Source organism: Phoxinus phoxinus, assembly GCF_949152265.1.
Source record: "Phoxinus phoxinus genome assembly, chromosome: 9".
Lineage (NCBI taxonomy): Eukaryota > Metazoa > Chordata > Actinopteri > Cypriniformes > Leuciscidae > Phoxinus > Phoxinus phoxinus.
Genome location: NC_136884.1, coordinates 33,011,456 through 33,026,312, shown reverse-complemented (window position 1 = coordinate 33,026,312; position 14,857 = coordinate 33,011,456). Strand labels below are relative to the sequence as shown.

The 14,857-nt window shown below is 39.9% G+C and overlaps 2 protein-coding genes across 2 annotated transcripts in view; one reads left to right on the top strand and one right to left on the bottom strand.

Moving 5' to 3' along the window:
• Positions 1–14,857, bottom strand: part of LOC307004696 (protein NLRC3-like) — a 78,600-nt gene that overhangs the window by 16,116 nt on the left and 47,627 nt on the right. The window contains exons 4-5 of the mRNA XM_079624102.1: positions 1,335–3,188; positions 1,007–1,180 (exon numbers count right to left, since the gene is read on the bottom strand). Of these exons, the coding sequence (XP_079480228.1) occupies positions 1,007–1,180; positions 1,335–3,188 (2,028 nt within the window). The remainder of the gene's footprint in view (positions 1–1,006; positions 1,181–1,334; positions 3,189–14,857) is intronic.
• Positions 1,887–14,857, top strand: part of LOC307004726 (uncharacterized protein) — a 284,714-nt gene continuing 271,743 nt past the window's right edge. The window contains exon 1 of the mRNA XM_079624144.1: positions 1,887–2,428. The gene's annotated coding sequence lies outside the window, so the exon portion shown is untranslated. The remainder of the gene's footprint in view (positions 2,429–14,857) is intronic.

Here is a 14,857-nt window from a genome sequence, read left to right as displayed (position 1 = left end):
AATGTATGATTTAAAGCTACAATGTGTAACTTTTTAAGTTGATTCTTTGCAAAAAACACTTCATGTGCTCATTCATGTCAACTAATAAAGTATTCTCGTAAGCATAGAATCTGCCATTTAAAATACATACAAGTGAGTCACTCGAATGGCGGCAGCCATGTTGCTAAAATACATTTGCCAAAGAGGGACATACCTGGACATTCAAGCTTCGCCTTTCGCGCTTTTACACTCAGTGTTTTAAATTAAAACATACAATTGACAAAAACAGCCGTCTCTCATACCTTTTCTTTTGCATTTAAATATTTTTTACAAGAAATATTGTGGGTCAAAATAACTTATTTTTCAACCTGCACGAGGAGACGTGTAGTAACCTCATAACTTGAAGGAACACTCATGGGAAGTCAAACTGGAAAGCCATGTTAATCTTGGAATAATACAGCCACCGTATGAGTTAAAACGCTCTCGGAATTGGAGGGAACAGAAATTAATATTCAGTTAGTAGTCATATACCATTTCACTGCTAGATGGGAGTAATTCCTGCACACTGTAGCTTTAACTTTTCCCGATGGTCTAGTGTTAAAAAAATTGCAATATCGAATCGCAATACTTGTAGAAACGCAACTCTTAAAAAAAACGCAATACATATCGTATCGGCACCCAAGTATCGTGATAGTATTGAATCGGGAGATAGGTGTATCGTCCCATCCCTTATATATATATATATATATATATATATATATATATATATATATACACACACCCCAAGGAGCTACGTTCCAAGGAACTACGAACATCCTCTGCCTGTGGTACAGAGGAAAATTAAAAATGGCCAAGCAGCTGGAAATGAGGTTTGGAGGATTTGATTGAGAACTGTAATAATCAAATGCAGCATATGTACGTAGGCAACCTATTTTCAACTTGCGAGTATGACATTAACTGGTTTATTTAAACAAACTATTCATAAACATATTTCAACATACTGAATGAATTAATGTAAAACTCAAACCTCAGTATGTTCAGTTGACAGACTGAACTTTTCAGTCCAACACAGAGTAGCTTAACTCCTGAATCCTGTAGGTTATTGTTATTCAGGTTCAGCTCTGTCAGACGGGAGTTTGATGATTGCAGAGCTGAAGACAAACTTTCACAGGACTGATTAGACAGATGACATCCATCAAGTCTGTAGTGAAGAATAACAATGGAGTGAGGAGATGGGTGGCTAATGTTTTCTGTATTGTGCGGTTGTAAAAAAATACTATAAATGATTACATAACTAATATGCTGTCACATGATATTACCTGAATATTAAGATGAGTCTATAAATAAATACTCACAGAGCTTTTCCGCAGTTAACCACAGCTGGTATCAGCCGCCTCCTACCCACATCTGATGTGTTGTATTTCATGAGATCAAATTCATCCAGCCCTTCTGACATCTGAAGAATGTAGGTTATTGCTGAACATTGACCAGGGGAGAGTTTATTCTCTGAATGTTTACCTGATTTCACAAACTCCTGAATCTCTTTGTACAGAGTCTGATCATTTACTTCAAGAAGACAGAGGAACAGACTGATGGATCTGTCAGCTAAGAGACCATAACTTTCCTTAATTTTGTCTTTAATGTACTGTGTGATTTCTCTGATGGTCTCTGAGCTTTTTTCTGTACGTATCAGTAGATCCTCCATCAGTCTCTGATTAGACTCCAGTGAGATGCCCAACAGGAACCGCAGAAAAAGATCCAGGTAACCATTTTTACTCTGAAGAGTTTTAGTAACTGCTGATTTTAGAAGCTCACACAAAGACTTTGGCTTAGAAGTGTAGCTCTCATTTCTGTTATCCAGAAAAAACTGCAATGACTCCATTTTCTTCATCAGATAGGAGTAAAATACATATAAAGCAGCTAGAAACTCCTGAAAGCTCCGGTGTATGAAGCAATAGACTTTCCTGTGATGAATCACAGATTCCTCCTTAAAGATCTCAGTGCAAATCCCAGAATACACTGAGGCATCATTGATGTCTATGCCACACTCGCTCAGATCCTCATCATAAAACATGACATTGCCCTTCATCAGCTGTTTGAAAGCCAGTTCAGCAAGTTTCACAATCACTTCTCTGTTGGACTGCAATAGTTTCTTTGGATCTCTCCCTTCATACTTCTGAATTCTCATGTTTATCTGAATGAGCAGGAAGTGGATGTACATTTCAGTCAGAGTTTTAGGGATTTCTGCATTGTCATCTTGTTTTGTCAAGAGGTTTTGAAGCACATTGGCTGAGATCCAGCAGAAGACCGGTATGTGGCACATGATGTAGAGGCTTCTTGGTCTTTGAATGTGTGTGATGATTCTGCTGGCTTGATGCTCATCACAAATTTTTTTCCTGAAATATTCCTCCTTCTGAGGGTCACTGAATCCTTGAATTTCTGTCACACGGTTGATGTATTTGGAGGGGATCTGACTGGCTGCTGCTGGTCTGGAGGTGATCCAGATGTGAGCAGAGGGAAGCAGTTCTCCTTTCATGAGCTTTGACATCAACACACCCACGGATGAAGACTCATTTATATCAGAAACTTTCTCACTGTCTGAAAACAGTGTAATTCTGCTTTCATCCAGACCATCAAAGATGAACACAACTTTGCGCTCCTCATAAATCTTTGAGTCCAGATCTTGAAGTTCAGGATAAAAGTCCAGCAGAAGTCTGTGAAGACTGTACTGATGATCTTTAATCAAGTTCAGCTCTCGAAATGGAAGCACAAACATGAAATATACATCCTGATTGGCATTTCCCTCTGCCCAGTCCAAAATGAACTTCTGCACAGAGACAGTTTTTCCAATTCCAGCGATGCCTTTAGTAAGAACAGTCTTGATTTGCTCTTTCTCCTCACATCCTGGTTCAGGCAATGGTTTAAAAATCTCATTGCAGTTGATTGGAGTGTCTTGTGAGTGTTGTGTTCTGAGAGTTCTCTCCATATGTAAAACCTCATGTTCTTCATTCACCCCTTCACTCTCTCCTTCTATGATGTAGAGCTGTGTGTAGATCCTGTTCAAGAGAGTTTGATTTTCTTGTAGTTTGATTCCCTCAAATAAGCTCTCATACTTGTTCTTCATGCTGGTTTTGTGTTGGTCATTGACCTTCTGTAGTTCATCATATACTGGTAGGTGAGAATCCTGCAGTTCTCCAGTCTGATCATCTCTATCCACACAGCAGAAACAGAATGAACAAACACAATGAATGAATGAGGGGCACAAGCAGCAAAATCTTCTAGTAAAGCCATGCGTGTAATTCTCAAAACCAACTGAGACACAACCCAGTATGAATTTCATGTTGTTCGAGGCTGGTTAGAGCTGGCATAATGCTGGTCTAGCTGGTGGACCAACACATTCATGCTGTTCTCAATCAAAACTGAGCTGATGTAGCTCGCTTCCAATGCTGGGCCCAAATATACATATATAATATATATAACAGAGGTCACTTTAGACTTTCGTATGGTCTGTCATTTTGAAATTTCTTCATAATCTATTATTACCCGTCATTTTAATTTTCATATTTGAATGATATGATAATAAGACATTTAATAGTTTATTTCATTCACATTTTCATTTTTATTCATGAACTTATATGATAAGCAAATAGGCTATGCATCTATTTATAAAGAAAGTTGAAAAAAGACTGTCACTTTTCAGTTTTCATATTGAACAGTTGTCGCGGATCGTGAGTGAACGTATTAATCCCTTCCTCTTCATTACGTTACAGAACAAAATAAACATGAATGAACATCAGAAAATGTTGAAAGATAAAGTACAACTTACCGAAATCCATATCATGTCTCATATAATTGCTCAATCAATGTTGCTAACAATGTCACGTAACATTATACCTCAGAAAAGCGATTTGTTGACCATAAACTTGATAGTCAGCAAGAAAAATAACTCTAGAGAGGAGCATTTTGCTAAATATATATACCTTATTACATTATCATATTTATCTTACAGTTTTTATAATATTTAATGCATGTTTAAATGAATCCGTCAAGTTTTTATGACAGTCACCATTTAAAACAAAACTAAATGGATTAGAAACTTAATTATGTAAGTTTAAGTATTATAACATAATAAAATGGACTAGGTGCTTGCCTGGATGTAATCAAACGCATCAGCTCGGCAGACTTCTTGTGTCAGTTTTTAATTTTATTCTGGAGCCTGAAATCGCGCTCTGCTGACTCACTGACCAACAGGACAGGTGTCACCCTCAATGTAATCTGTCAAAATGACGGACAGCTTTCAGATTTTTCCGTCACTGCTAAAAAAAATCTGTAGGCTCAAAGAACACCTCCACTTATCGTCTGAAGGGACTGTTCAGCAGGCATGGCTAGCAACGCAGTGTCTCATTCTCAGGGAACATAGGCTACAGTCGTAACCGGAGATGTTCCCTTTTGAAAGGGAACTCGCACTGCGTAGATGACACTATGGGGAACGATATACAAACCCACCATACTGAGGGGAGTGCATGCCAAATTATGGCTGTGACAACGTCAGAAATGTCAGTTTCACTGAAATGCAAAACACTACCCCTTAAAGTCACATACAGGCTGTCTGTGACAGTATACCCTATGGCCACTGCCCAAGTTATAAGCCTCAAAGAGGCCTCTGATACAATGAAGCCCTACCAAGGCTGCTCAAAGCCTTTGAACCAACAGCTTCCTTGATAGGGGTTCCATTAACTGAATATGGCCAGGGGGTCCAAAAGGAGTCCCGTCCAGTGGCTTTTTGAGGAGGACATATAGTTCACCCCAAGCCATCAGGGAGGCTGACATGTTCTATTTTTCTGACAAAGGACGTGAAAATGCCAATGTTATTGTACGTCTGTTAGATGGCCCCGGTGCAGTCCAATCAAAATCTGACTGGCTGATTAAATCTGACTGATTATCTGATTGGTTAACCCTCTGGGTCTAAGGTGTTTTTTGGGGTCCTTGAGATGTTTTGACATGCCCTGACATTTGTGCTTTTCAGTTGCTTATAAACATATAAATGGCAACGGTGTCATTACACTCTATTTATCACAAACAGGGCTACCATAATATGTGAGCAACATGTATGTACATGTTTGTATTTTTGAGAGAATAATGTTTATGCATGGTTATTGAAAAAACAAAAAATTTAAGTTTCTGAAATGAGACATTATCAGAAAGTTTTGGAATATATCATCTCCCCAAATTTGTCACTAAGAAAACACAAAATAATTTAAAGAGAATGCTTATATTGACCTTTTAAGATTTTGTTTGCATCTACCTTGTAAATATGTTTTGCTATTTTATTAAAAAGGTTACCATTACAACAACAATTACAATTTTAACAATATTTTAAGTGTAATTTTTCTTTGTAAAAAATAAAGTATACATTTTATCATACGCATTTCAAAATGAAAGATTAATTAGTTTGAATATAGCCTACATTGGAACAAACACTATAATAAGATCTTAGTTGATGACTTTATTTTTTACAAAGCATATATATTTAACATAGGAGCAGAAATTGGCGAACAAACGCTTATTTGATGTGGCAGTATAGTCAGTAAAAACTTAATAATCTATCCAAAACTAGTCAACGAAATGTCTTTCATATTTCTGTTTTTAAGATATAGTAGGGCATATAACTGTTAATTTGCAGTTTAATATGTTGCTTAAACAAAGACATTTTATTTCAACATATTTCAGTCGATTTTTACTCATCTTAGTATAGCAATATAGTTTGGTAAAAGCTAAACTAAAAGGTAATTAATTCACACACAGACACGCGATTCATATTTAAAGTATTTTTGCGACCTGTAGTACACAACAGCGCTCATCTGTGCCGTTCATTCATTCACACACAGAAACGCGATTCAAATTTAAACAGTCTTTTGTAGTTTACAGACACTATTCCATATCGCGATTAGAACAAAGCACTTAAAGGTAGGGTAGGTAGGATTTATATAAAAACTTTTTACCAAATTTGATTAAACTTTCTATATATATCAATGCATAATTAAAATGTAAGTACTCTGATAAAAAGAGTATAAAAATCGAGTGACTTTAGACCGTTTAATCTTCATTAAACACAGCTCATTATTTCCATTCGGGACGAATCACAGGATTGGCTTGCGCGACTGTCACTCTCCGTCGCCATGACTACCGCCGTTATTACTGGCTCTGCCCACGTGCGCGCAGTCGCGCACCCGTTTTTAGGTGGGAGTGAATGGAATTAATGAGCTGTGTTTAATGAAGATTAAACGGTCTAGAGTCACTCGATTTTTATACTCTTTTTATCAGAGTACTTACATTTTAATTATGCATTGGTATATAAAGACAGTTTAAACAAATTTGAATAAAAGTTTTTTTTAGACAATTCTGACCTACCCTACCTTTAAGAATAAAAAACTTACTATTCAATCTGCAGCTGGATCCATTGCTCCTCTAAATGAAAATAAACCAGCACTTCTGAGGTAAAATTTCCAGGATTATTATCACGATACGATAGTATTAATCCTCACAGCGTCTCAGCGTAAAGTACATGAATCTAATTAAACTTGGTGTTTTATCGAGCTGATGTGGGCGTTGGCACGTTTGCATGTATTGCCATACATCATTTGCGTTTGAATAGCGTGCGCTCTCCATGGCGTGCTCACATTAGAGGATAACGAGCTGTAATGAGAACGACTGACATCTCTCTCTTTTCACACAGATTTTAGATAATTTAAAAGCAGACACTTAAATGATTATAAAGATATATAGCTCAAGCCTGAGTGAATAGTATTCGCTGAGTTTTGCTTAAGTTTAGAGTAGAGCCGGGACTTTAACGCGTTAATTAAGATTAATTAATTACACAAAAAATAACGCGTACATTTTTTTTAACGCATTTTAATCGCACTTATTTTTGCACCGCGGAACGTTTCTCACTGGATGAGTTTAGGCGGACCGATTATACTGGAGCACCAATAGCGTTAATAACCGTCTATGTTCATAACTTGATAACTTCAGACAACAACAAACCACAGTGAACATGAACAAAGAAGCTGACGAGACCGCTTTGGTTGGCCCCGTGGACGTTTTATAACATTTTGTTATAAAAAATGAACGGATGGAAGCGTCGATAAGAGATGGTTGTGTGCAAGCTATGCAACAAGGAATTAAGAACGGCTATTGCTACACTTAATGGCAAAAATAGCACTGGTCTGCTGGACTTGGTTGAACAAAAATAAACAATATTTTGTTGCTTAAGCTTATGTATTCAGTCATTATTCAATGGTATACTAAAAATCCATGTGAAAAAAATTACTCCTCACTGTTCTCAGGTCAAAAATTTATATGCGATTAAAATGCGATTAATTTCGATTAATTAATTACAAAGCCTCTAATTAATTAGATTAATTTTTTTAATCGAGTCCCGGCCCTAGTGTAGAGACATGCTCCAAAAAAAAGTTCACTAAGACGGAGAGCCAGAAAGCACACCCTGTTTATTTTATTTATTTTACAAAAGCACAAAGTTTTGTTTCGCTTGTAAGTTGACACATAGTACATGTAAAATATTACCATAACCTGTCTTCCTGTGTGCAGACATTTGTTTATGTAGCCGTGACAACGAAACACGTGCATGCGCGCCTTTGTTAAGAGCGCTTGTTGCTCCTTGCGCGCTGATGCGCTCATCTGTTGACATTTCCGAATGTCTTACTACATTTGCTTAATAAAAGGGGCTTTCCACACAAACAAACGTACATGCGTCATTAGTATGAGAATAAAAATGGGATTTTAACTGCCAGGCTCGGACAGAAAAATTCGTCCCGATCCGCAAAACGCACCAAACATAGGCTTCATGGTTTTACTCCAATCTCATTTCATAACGTCATATCGATTGTAAACATTTGAAGTAACATATGATAATCAATATATTTTTCTCTAGTGTAGTGTTACTGAAGTGTTCCTTTTTAACAATGCCTGCTATACTATTGTTATTATAATTTTATACAGCCCTGCACCTACAAGGCACAACAAACCTGGTGTTCATTATTTATATATGTGTGTGTGTATTTTGTAAATTTTAAAAAGCAATTTTAACCAGAACAAATCTAAAATGTAGGCTATTCCCAAAATCGTGCAGCCCTAGTTTCTCTTGATGTTCACAGCTTTTTTTTATTAAATTTTTTTTAGGTACCAGTCCTGCTGACTTCAACGCGAGACATGGTAAAGTGAAAAAATCAAACATCTTGGAAATGCAGGTATGTACTATGTTTCAGGAATGGCAAAAGTGTGTGACTGGTTAAGTCTCTGTCTTTAGTTCCCTTTCAAAAGCTTCAATCGATGCTGCGCTGCTTAGTGCATTGGGAACGTCTTTAATCGTGACCTGCTGTGAATATAGTGTGTAGACACGTCGATTGAATCGACCGGAAGTAATATAGCCTCGGTCGGTGACGTCATCGGTGCGCACCAGCGACACAAGGCTATAATTAGATGAGCCGCAGGTGCATCGTAAGGTCTTTTTTCTTGAGAGACCTCTCTGTGTTTGGTGTGCAAGCATTTATCTCCTCTCTATCTACTACAGATCTTTGTTAGGAGTTATTTAGTTTATCACTGTGTCCCTCCATGTTCTCGTCCTATGTCAGAACTGTATACACACGCTTACTGCTTTATTTGTTTGGGAAAGAGCATGCTGCCCTTGCGTTTGAGCATGGTGAATTCGAGCACAGTGGAATGTTCACAGTTAAAGTGCTTCGCGTTCGCTTTGCTTATTTCAAAGGGGTGGCACCCACAATGCGATTGTGGGGCTCGCATGTCGATCTGGCTGAGAAGCGAGAGACAGGTGCGTCCTTTTCGCTTGCTCTCTCTCCAGATCGCGATGTCCCTTTGCCTGACTACCGAAGCGTGCCTCGGCACTTCTTCAGCTCGGGTAGAGGACATGTTAATCTCGTGAGTTTGCCGCCTACGAGCGTTCCTCCCGTGATGATAAAAGGAGAACTGCTCGGGGCGATCGTTCATGCAGTGGCCAGACTACACTGATCACAACAAAAAGACACTCAAAGATTATAAATAAAGATGTAAATATAATATATATATATATACATGACGTGTCTTTGTGCCCTCGACGTCGACCAATTCGACTATCGCGGGTGCAAAGGCACGCAATTATATGATGCGGTCTCAGATTGGAGAGACGCGCACAGGCTTTCTCTCCCCTGGGATCGTATTATCACATGCATTTTCAGCGGGTCAGGCTGGTACTGCGCTGTACACTACATGCATACCAGGCTGATCTTATGAAAGATTTAAATACAGCCTGTCATCCAGACCGTGTCTGATTAATATTCGGCTGTATTTATTGCTGATGAATTGAATGATGATAAGAAATCAGATATTCAATGCAATATATCAAATGCTTGTAATAATTTATTGTCTGGCTGTCCTTTGGCCACATTTAATTCTGAGGGATTAAATATTGAAAAAGCCATCTAAATAATTATGATGGACTTTGAGAGTACCGAATCCGAGCACTTCTCTCGTTATGATAAAGCGTGTGAGAGGTTACTCGAGTTGGTGACTCGTGCAGTGGCCAGATTACTGCTAGACTGTCCTCCTTGAGGATCTCCATGACGTTAACTTGTGCATGGGGAAAACCTTATTCTTTGTGCCCTTGACGTCAATTTATTAGACTATCATGGGGGCATGTGCATACGATGATGTGCCAGTCCGAAGAGACACTCGCTGGCTATCTCTAAATGTTGAAGGTTCTGTTGTTTCCTGTTATCGCCTAGGACACAGAACATTTAACATTCCCCCAATTCGAAGAATTAAATTGGCTACCCTTTAAAGAGACTTTGGCAGTGTAAAAGCTACTGCTGAGTATCTCTTTTTGTGTCCTAAAGACAGTAAAAGGAATACGTTGCCCTCCTCGTTTTAACGGTGTGTTCCCACTACCATAAAACAGAAATAAGCGCATCTGCTGTCACAAGAAAGAAATGGGGGACTGCGTCCATTTTTTGATCTTTGAGGCAAGTTCAAGATGCTAACTATCAAGTAGATCGTGTTGCAAATTCAACATCACGATTGGATCTTCACGGTCGATCTTAAAGACGCATATTTTCACATAGAAATATTACCACAACACAGGAAGTTCCCGAGGTTTGCTTTTGGGGGCGAAGCCTACCAATATCGGCTCCTTCCATTCGACCTAGCCATGCTACATAGACGATTGACTGATACTGGCACAGTCTCAGGAGCTTGCGCTTTCGACATCAAGATCGATCCACGCTTCTCTCTATGGGGTTGAGTTGCAACGCTAAGAAGAGCGTTCACTCTCCAACGTGCTTGGGGTTTAAATGGGACTCTGTCACCATCGGGGGCACAATTGTCCCCCGCTTCTCAAGACCATTTTTAAACACCCTAAAGCAACATCTGGCCAGGTCAGGATAGGTCTCATGGCAGCTGTGTCCACAGGGATCCCTCTGGGCCTTTTGCACATGAGACCACTTCAGTTGTGGCTCAAATTCCCCAAGGGCAAATAGAGGCAAGAGCCCGCGTTGGGTGCTTTGTGTCCTTTCTAAAAATCCATGTTTATGGTAAGGGTTACGCGCTGTAGCTTCGTTCCCTTTCTACGTGGTTCAGACCCCGGTTCCTCACCTTGGGTCCCACTCTTGGTGCATCTTCCCGTCGCATAATGCTAACGACAGACGCCTGCCTGTCGGGCTGGGTAGCGGTCTTAAGTGATCGTCCAGCCCAAGGGATTTGGGGAGGCATCATCTTGACTAGCAAATCATTTGCCTCAAGTTGATGGAATATGTATTTCTGGCCCTGAAATACTTTCTCCCTCAAGTTGAGAGGCTGTCATGTCCTAGTGCGGGGGGGACAACACAGCGGCAGCCTCTTACTTAAATCACTAGGGAGGTCTACGCTCGCGCAATCTGTACAGAATAGTGAGGCAGATTTTCTCTGGGCCCAGGAAAAGTTCCTGTCACTCAGGGCAGTGTACATTTCCAGGGCATCTGAATGTGGGAGCAAATTTACTGTCCGGACAGGAATTACCAATGTGGGAATGGAAATTCCACCCAGATGTAGTAAAACAGATCTGGACCAGATTTTATGAAGCGGAGGTGGACCTCTTTGCCGCCCAGCGGACAGCGCAATGTCCCCTCTTCTCTCTGAGTCACCCAGCCCCCTGGGTCTGGATGTGATTGCGCACACATGGCCCAAAATGCGCCTGTATGCGTTTCCTCCAGTGGCTCTGCTCCCAGGAGTTCTAGCCAGAGTTCGCCAGCAAGGGTCTTGCCTCTTACTGATAGCGGTGCGTTGGCCGAACAGAGTATGGTTCTCTGAGATATTTCTCTCCTCAACGGCTCGCCATGGGCGATTCCGGAGAGGAGGGACCTTCTCAGGCGGAGGGTACGATATTCCATCCCAGGCCCAACCTGTGGAATCTTCATGTTTGGCCCCTGATGGGTACCAACTGAGGGACACTGGGCTTTCGCCTGCCGTTATTGAGACCATTCTAAGTGTTAGGACTCCCTCCACTAGAAAGAGTTATGCCAACAAATGGGGTGTCTTTGAAAGGTGCTGTGTTGTACATAATGCAGATCCGGTCAACTGCCAGATTGCTTCAGTTCTGGATTTCCTGCAGGAAAAATTATCAACAGGTACATGCCCCGCCACTCTCAAGGTTTATGTGGTCGCTCTTTGGCTTGCCACGCCTTGGTTGACGGGGTGCCACCCGGGAGACATCCTCTGCTCGCTCGCTTCAATATTGGGGCCAGATGACTGAGGCCTCCCGTAAGAACCAAAGATCCCTTCGTGGGACTTAGCAATAGTCCTAGAGGGTCTGGTTGAGACCCCCTTTTGAACCTCTAGAGTCAGCGTCTGATAAACTTCTGACCCTAAAGATGTTTTTTTCTTATGGCTATAACCTCTCTAAAAAGAATCGGGGACATGCAGGCTCTGTCAATATCGCCATCCTGCTTAGACTTTGCCTCAGGAATGGTGAAAGTGATTTTGCATCCTCATCCTGATTACCTGCCTAAGGTACCATTCTCAGCTGTATATCTGGTCACTCTAGAGGCCTTCTGCCCTCCACTGTTCACAACGCCGAAGCAGGAGAGATCTCACAGACTGTGTCCAGTCCGTGCTCTTCAGGCCTACGTCCACCGCACTAGCCAGTGACGCAAGTCAGAGCAACTATTCGGTTGTTATGGGGGCAGCAACAGGGGTGCTGCCGCCGCCACTAAACAGACCATGTCACATTGGGTCAGGGATGCTATTGCTCTTGCCTGAGGCGTGCGGCCAAGCTTCGCCAACGGGTCTAAGTGCTCACTCCGCCAGAGGGGTCGCCTCCTCTGCTGCCTTGGCAAGAGGTGCCCCCTTGCAGTTTGTTTGTGATGCGGCAGGCTGGTCCTCTCCGCACTCATTCATAAGATTTTATAGTTTGGATGTTCATACGGGCTCTCACGTCCTTGAGTCGACATCGCAAGCTAATGTTTAGGGCTTTCCTGCGTTTCTTGTGAGCACACCTACACAGCCTTAGGGAGTCCAGACACCTTCAGGCACGGCGGCGTGGGTATTCTCGTTCCCAATGCGTTAAGCAGCGCAGAATCGATTGTAGCTTTTTAAAGGGAACGTTCCGGGTTACTTGACTGTAACCCTGTTCCCTTAAAAAGCGGAACGAGATGCTGCGCTACTTTGACGTGCTGATGATGTCCCAGGACTGCTCTTCAGACAAAATATCCTGACGATGCACCTGCGGCTCATCTAATTATAGCCTTGTGTCACTGGTGCGCGCCGATGACGTCACCGACCGAGGCTAGACGTTCCCAATGCGCTAAGCAGCGCAGCATCTCGTTCTGCTTTTTCAGGGAAAAGGGTTACAGTCAAGTAACCCGGAACGTTCAGTGTGTTAAATAAACAGCTTTTTTTGCCATTTGTTGTGTATCTTTGGATTATGTTGTGTTGTAAATAAATCCAAACAATCAAAAAGCCATTCTTTTTTAACCCTCTGGGGATCAAAAACGCGCCGGCGCGTTTTCCTCGTTTTTTTTCATATAGCAGCAAAATAGACTTAAAATACTCCCGTCATTTTTTGTCATACAGGCTTAAGAAATATGAAAAAATAAACTGTTAAATGTCTTTTTATTTATGGGTTTACTTAAAATGGAAATAAAACATTGTGCTTTTGTAAAATAAAGAAAGTAAACAGGGTGTGCTTTCTGCCTCTCCGTCTCCGTGAACTTTTTTTCTAGTGCACGTCTGTAAACTTAAACAAAACTCAGCTAATACTATTCACTCAGACATGAGCTATATATCTCTATAATCATTTAAGTGTGTAGTTTTAAATGATCTAATTCAAAACTAAAAGAAATATTCTCTGTTTATGTAATCTATATAAAAAGAGTGAGAGATCAGCCGTTCTCATTATCGTTCTGGCACCTCATTACTCTGCTAATGTGACACGCCCATGGTGAGGAATAATAATACTGTGATAATCCTGGAAATTTTACCTCAAACGTGCTGGAGTAGCCTAACAACGGATCCAGCTGCAGATCATCAGTAAGTCCTTTGTTCTAATCGCGATATGAAATGGTGTCTGTAAACCGCAAAAGACTGTTTAAATTTGAATCTCGTTTCTGTGTTTGAATGAATGCACGGCACAGATGCATGCTGTTGTTTACTACAGCTCGCGCGTGTCTGTGTGAATGAATTTAGCTTTTAGCAAACTATCTATATTGCCTACTGAGATGAGTAAAAATCGACTGAATACGTTGAAATGTCTTTGTATAAGCAACATATTAAACTGCAAATTAACATTTATGCCCTAATATATATTATAAAAGACGATATGTTACTGACGAAATATGAAAGACAACATTTCGTTTTGGATAGATTATAAAGTTTTCACTGCCACATCAAAACCTAATTTACAAGGTGCAAACAAAATCTTAAAAGGTCAATATAAGCCTTCTCTTTAAATTATTTTTGTGTTTTATTAGTGACAAATTTGGGGAGAGGATAGCCTACATATTCCAAAACTTTCTGAAAATACGAATGAGAATTAACTGCACAATTACTAGAAATGTTTACCTTGGATGTTATACAATTTGCAAGCATACACAGTTTGTGGAAAAATACACTTTTTTCAAGATGTTTCCAACTCTGAACCAATTCTGTAGTAATATATATATATATATGTATGCATGTATGTATGTATGTATGTGGGTCATTCCACGAAATTGGTGCCCTTTGTGTCCCTGAGAAATAATCAGACGTAGAATTACTATAACAACAAATAAATTTGTGATTTAAAAACATAATAGTACTATGTATTATTTCCTCAATATTACATTAAATTAAAGTCATTTATATATTATTTTAAATAATTAAAATTGCATTTATGCTGATAAGGGTATGGTTTTTGACCTGTCCCTCCCTGTGATTGTTCTTTTTCAGCAGGACTTTTAATTTGCAAATTGAAGGCAAAATTATACAAAAATCACATTTTCATATTGTTCTAAGTATAGTGTCACTGTTAAGCAATGTTTTGGCATAAATATACATTATTTTTAATAAAATATAAACCATTTTATTGGTGTCCCCTGATTTCATGTCATGCCTGTTACCCTCACCAAAAACCCCTTGTAAAATAATGGTACATTCCTGTGACATCACTTCCAGGAAGTTACATCATCTCTCAATCATTATTTCAACAGTTAAAACACAAGTAAGTTTCTCTCTCTCTTCTATAATGCTCTATTTTGATGATTTATTAGGTATAACTGAGGTGGGGACACCATGCAATGTCAAAACTGTTACTGATTTTTAAAGTATAAATTTAAACAATTATTTATTTATCTTAATG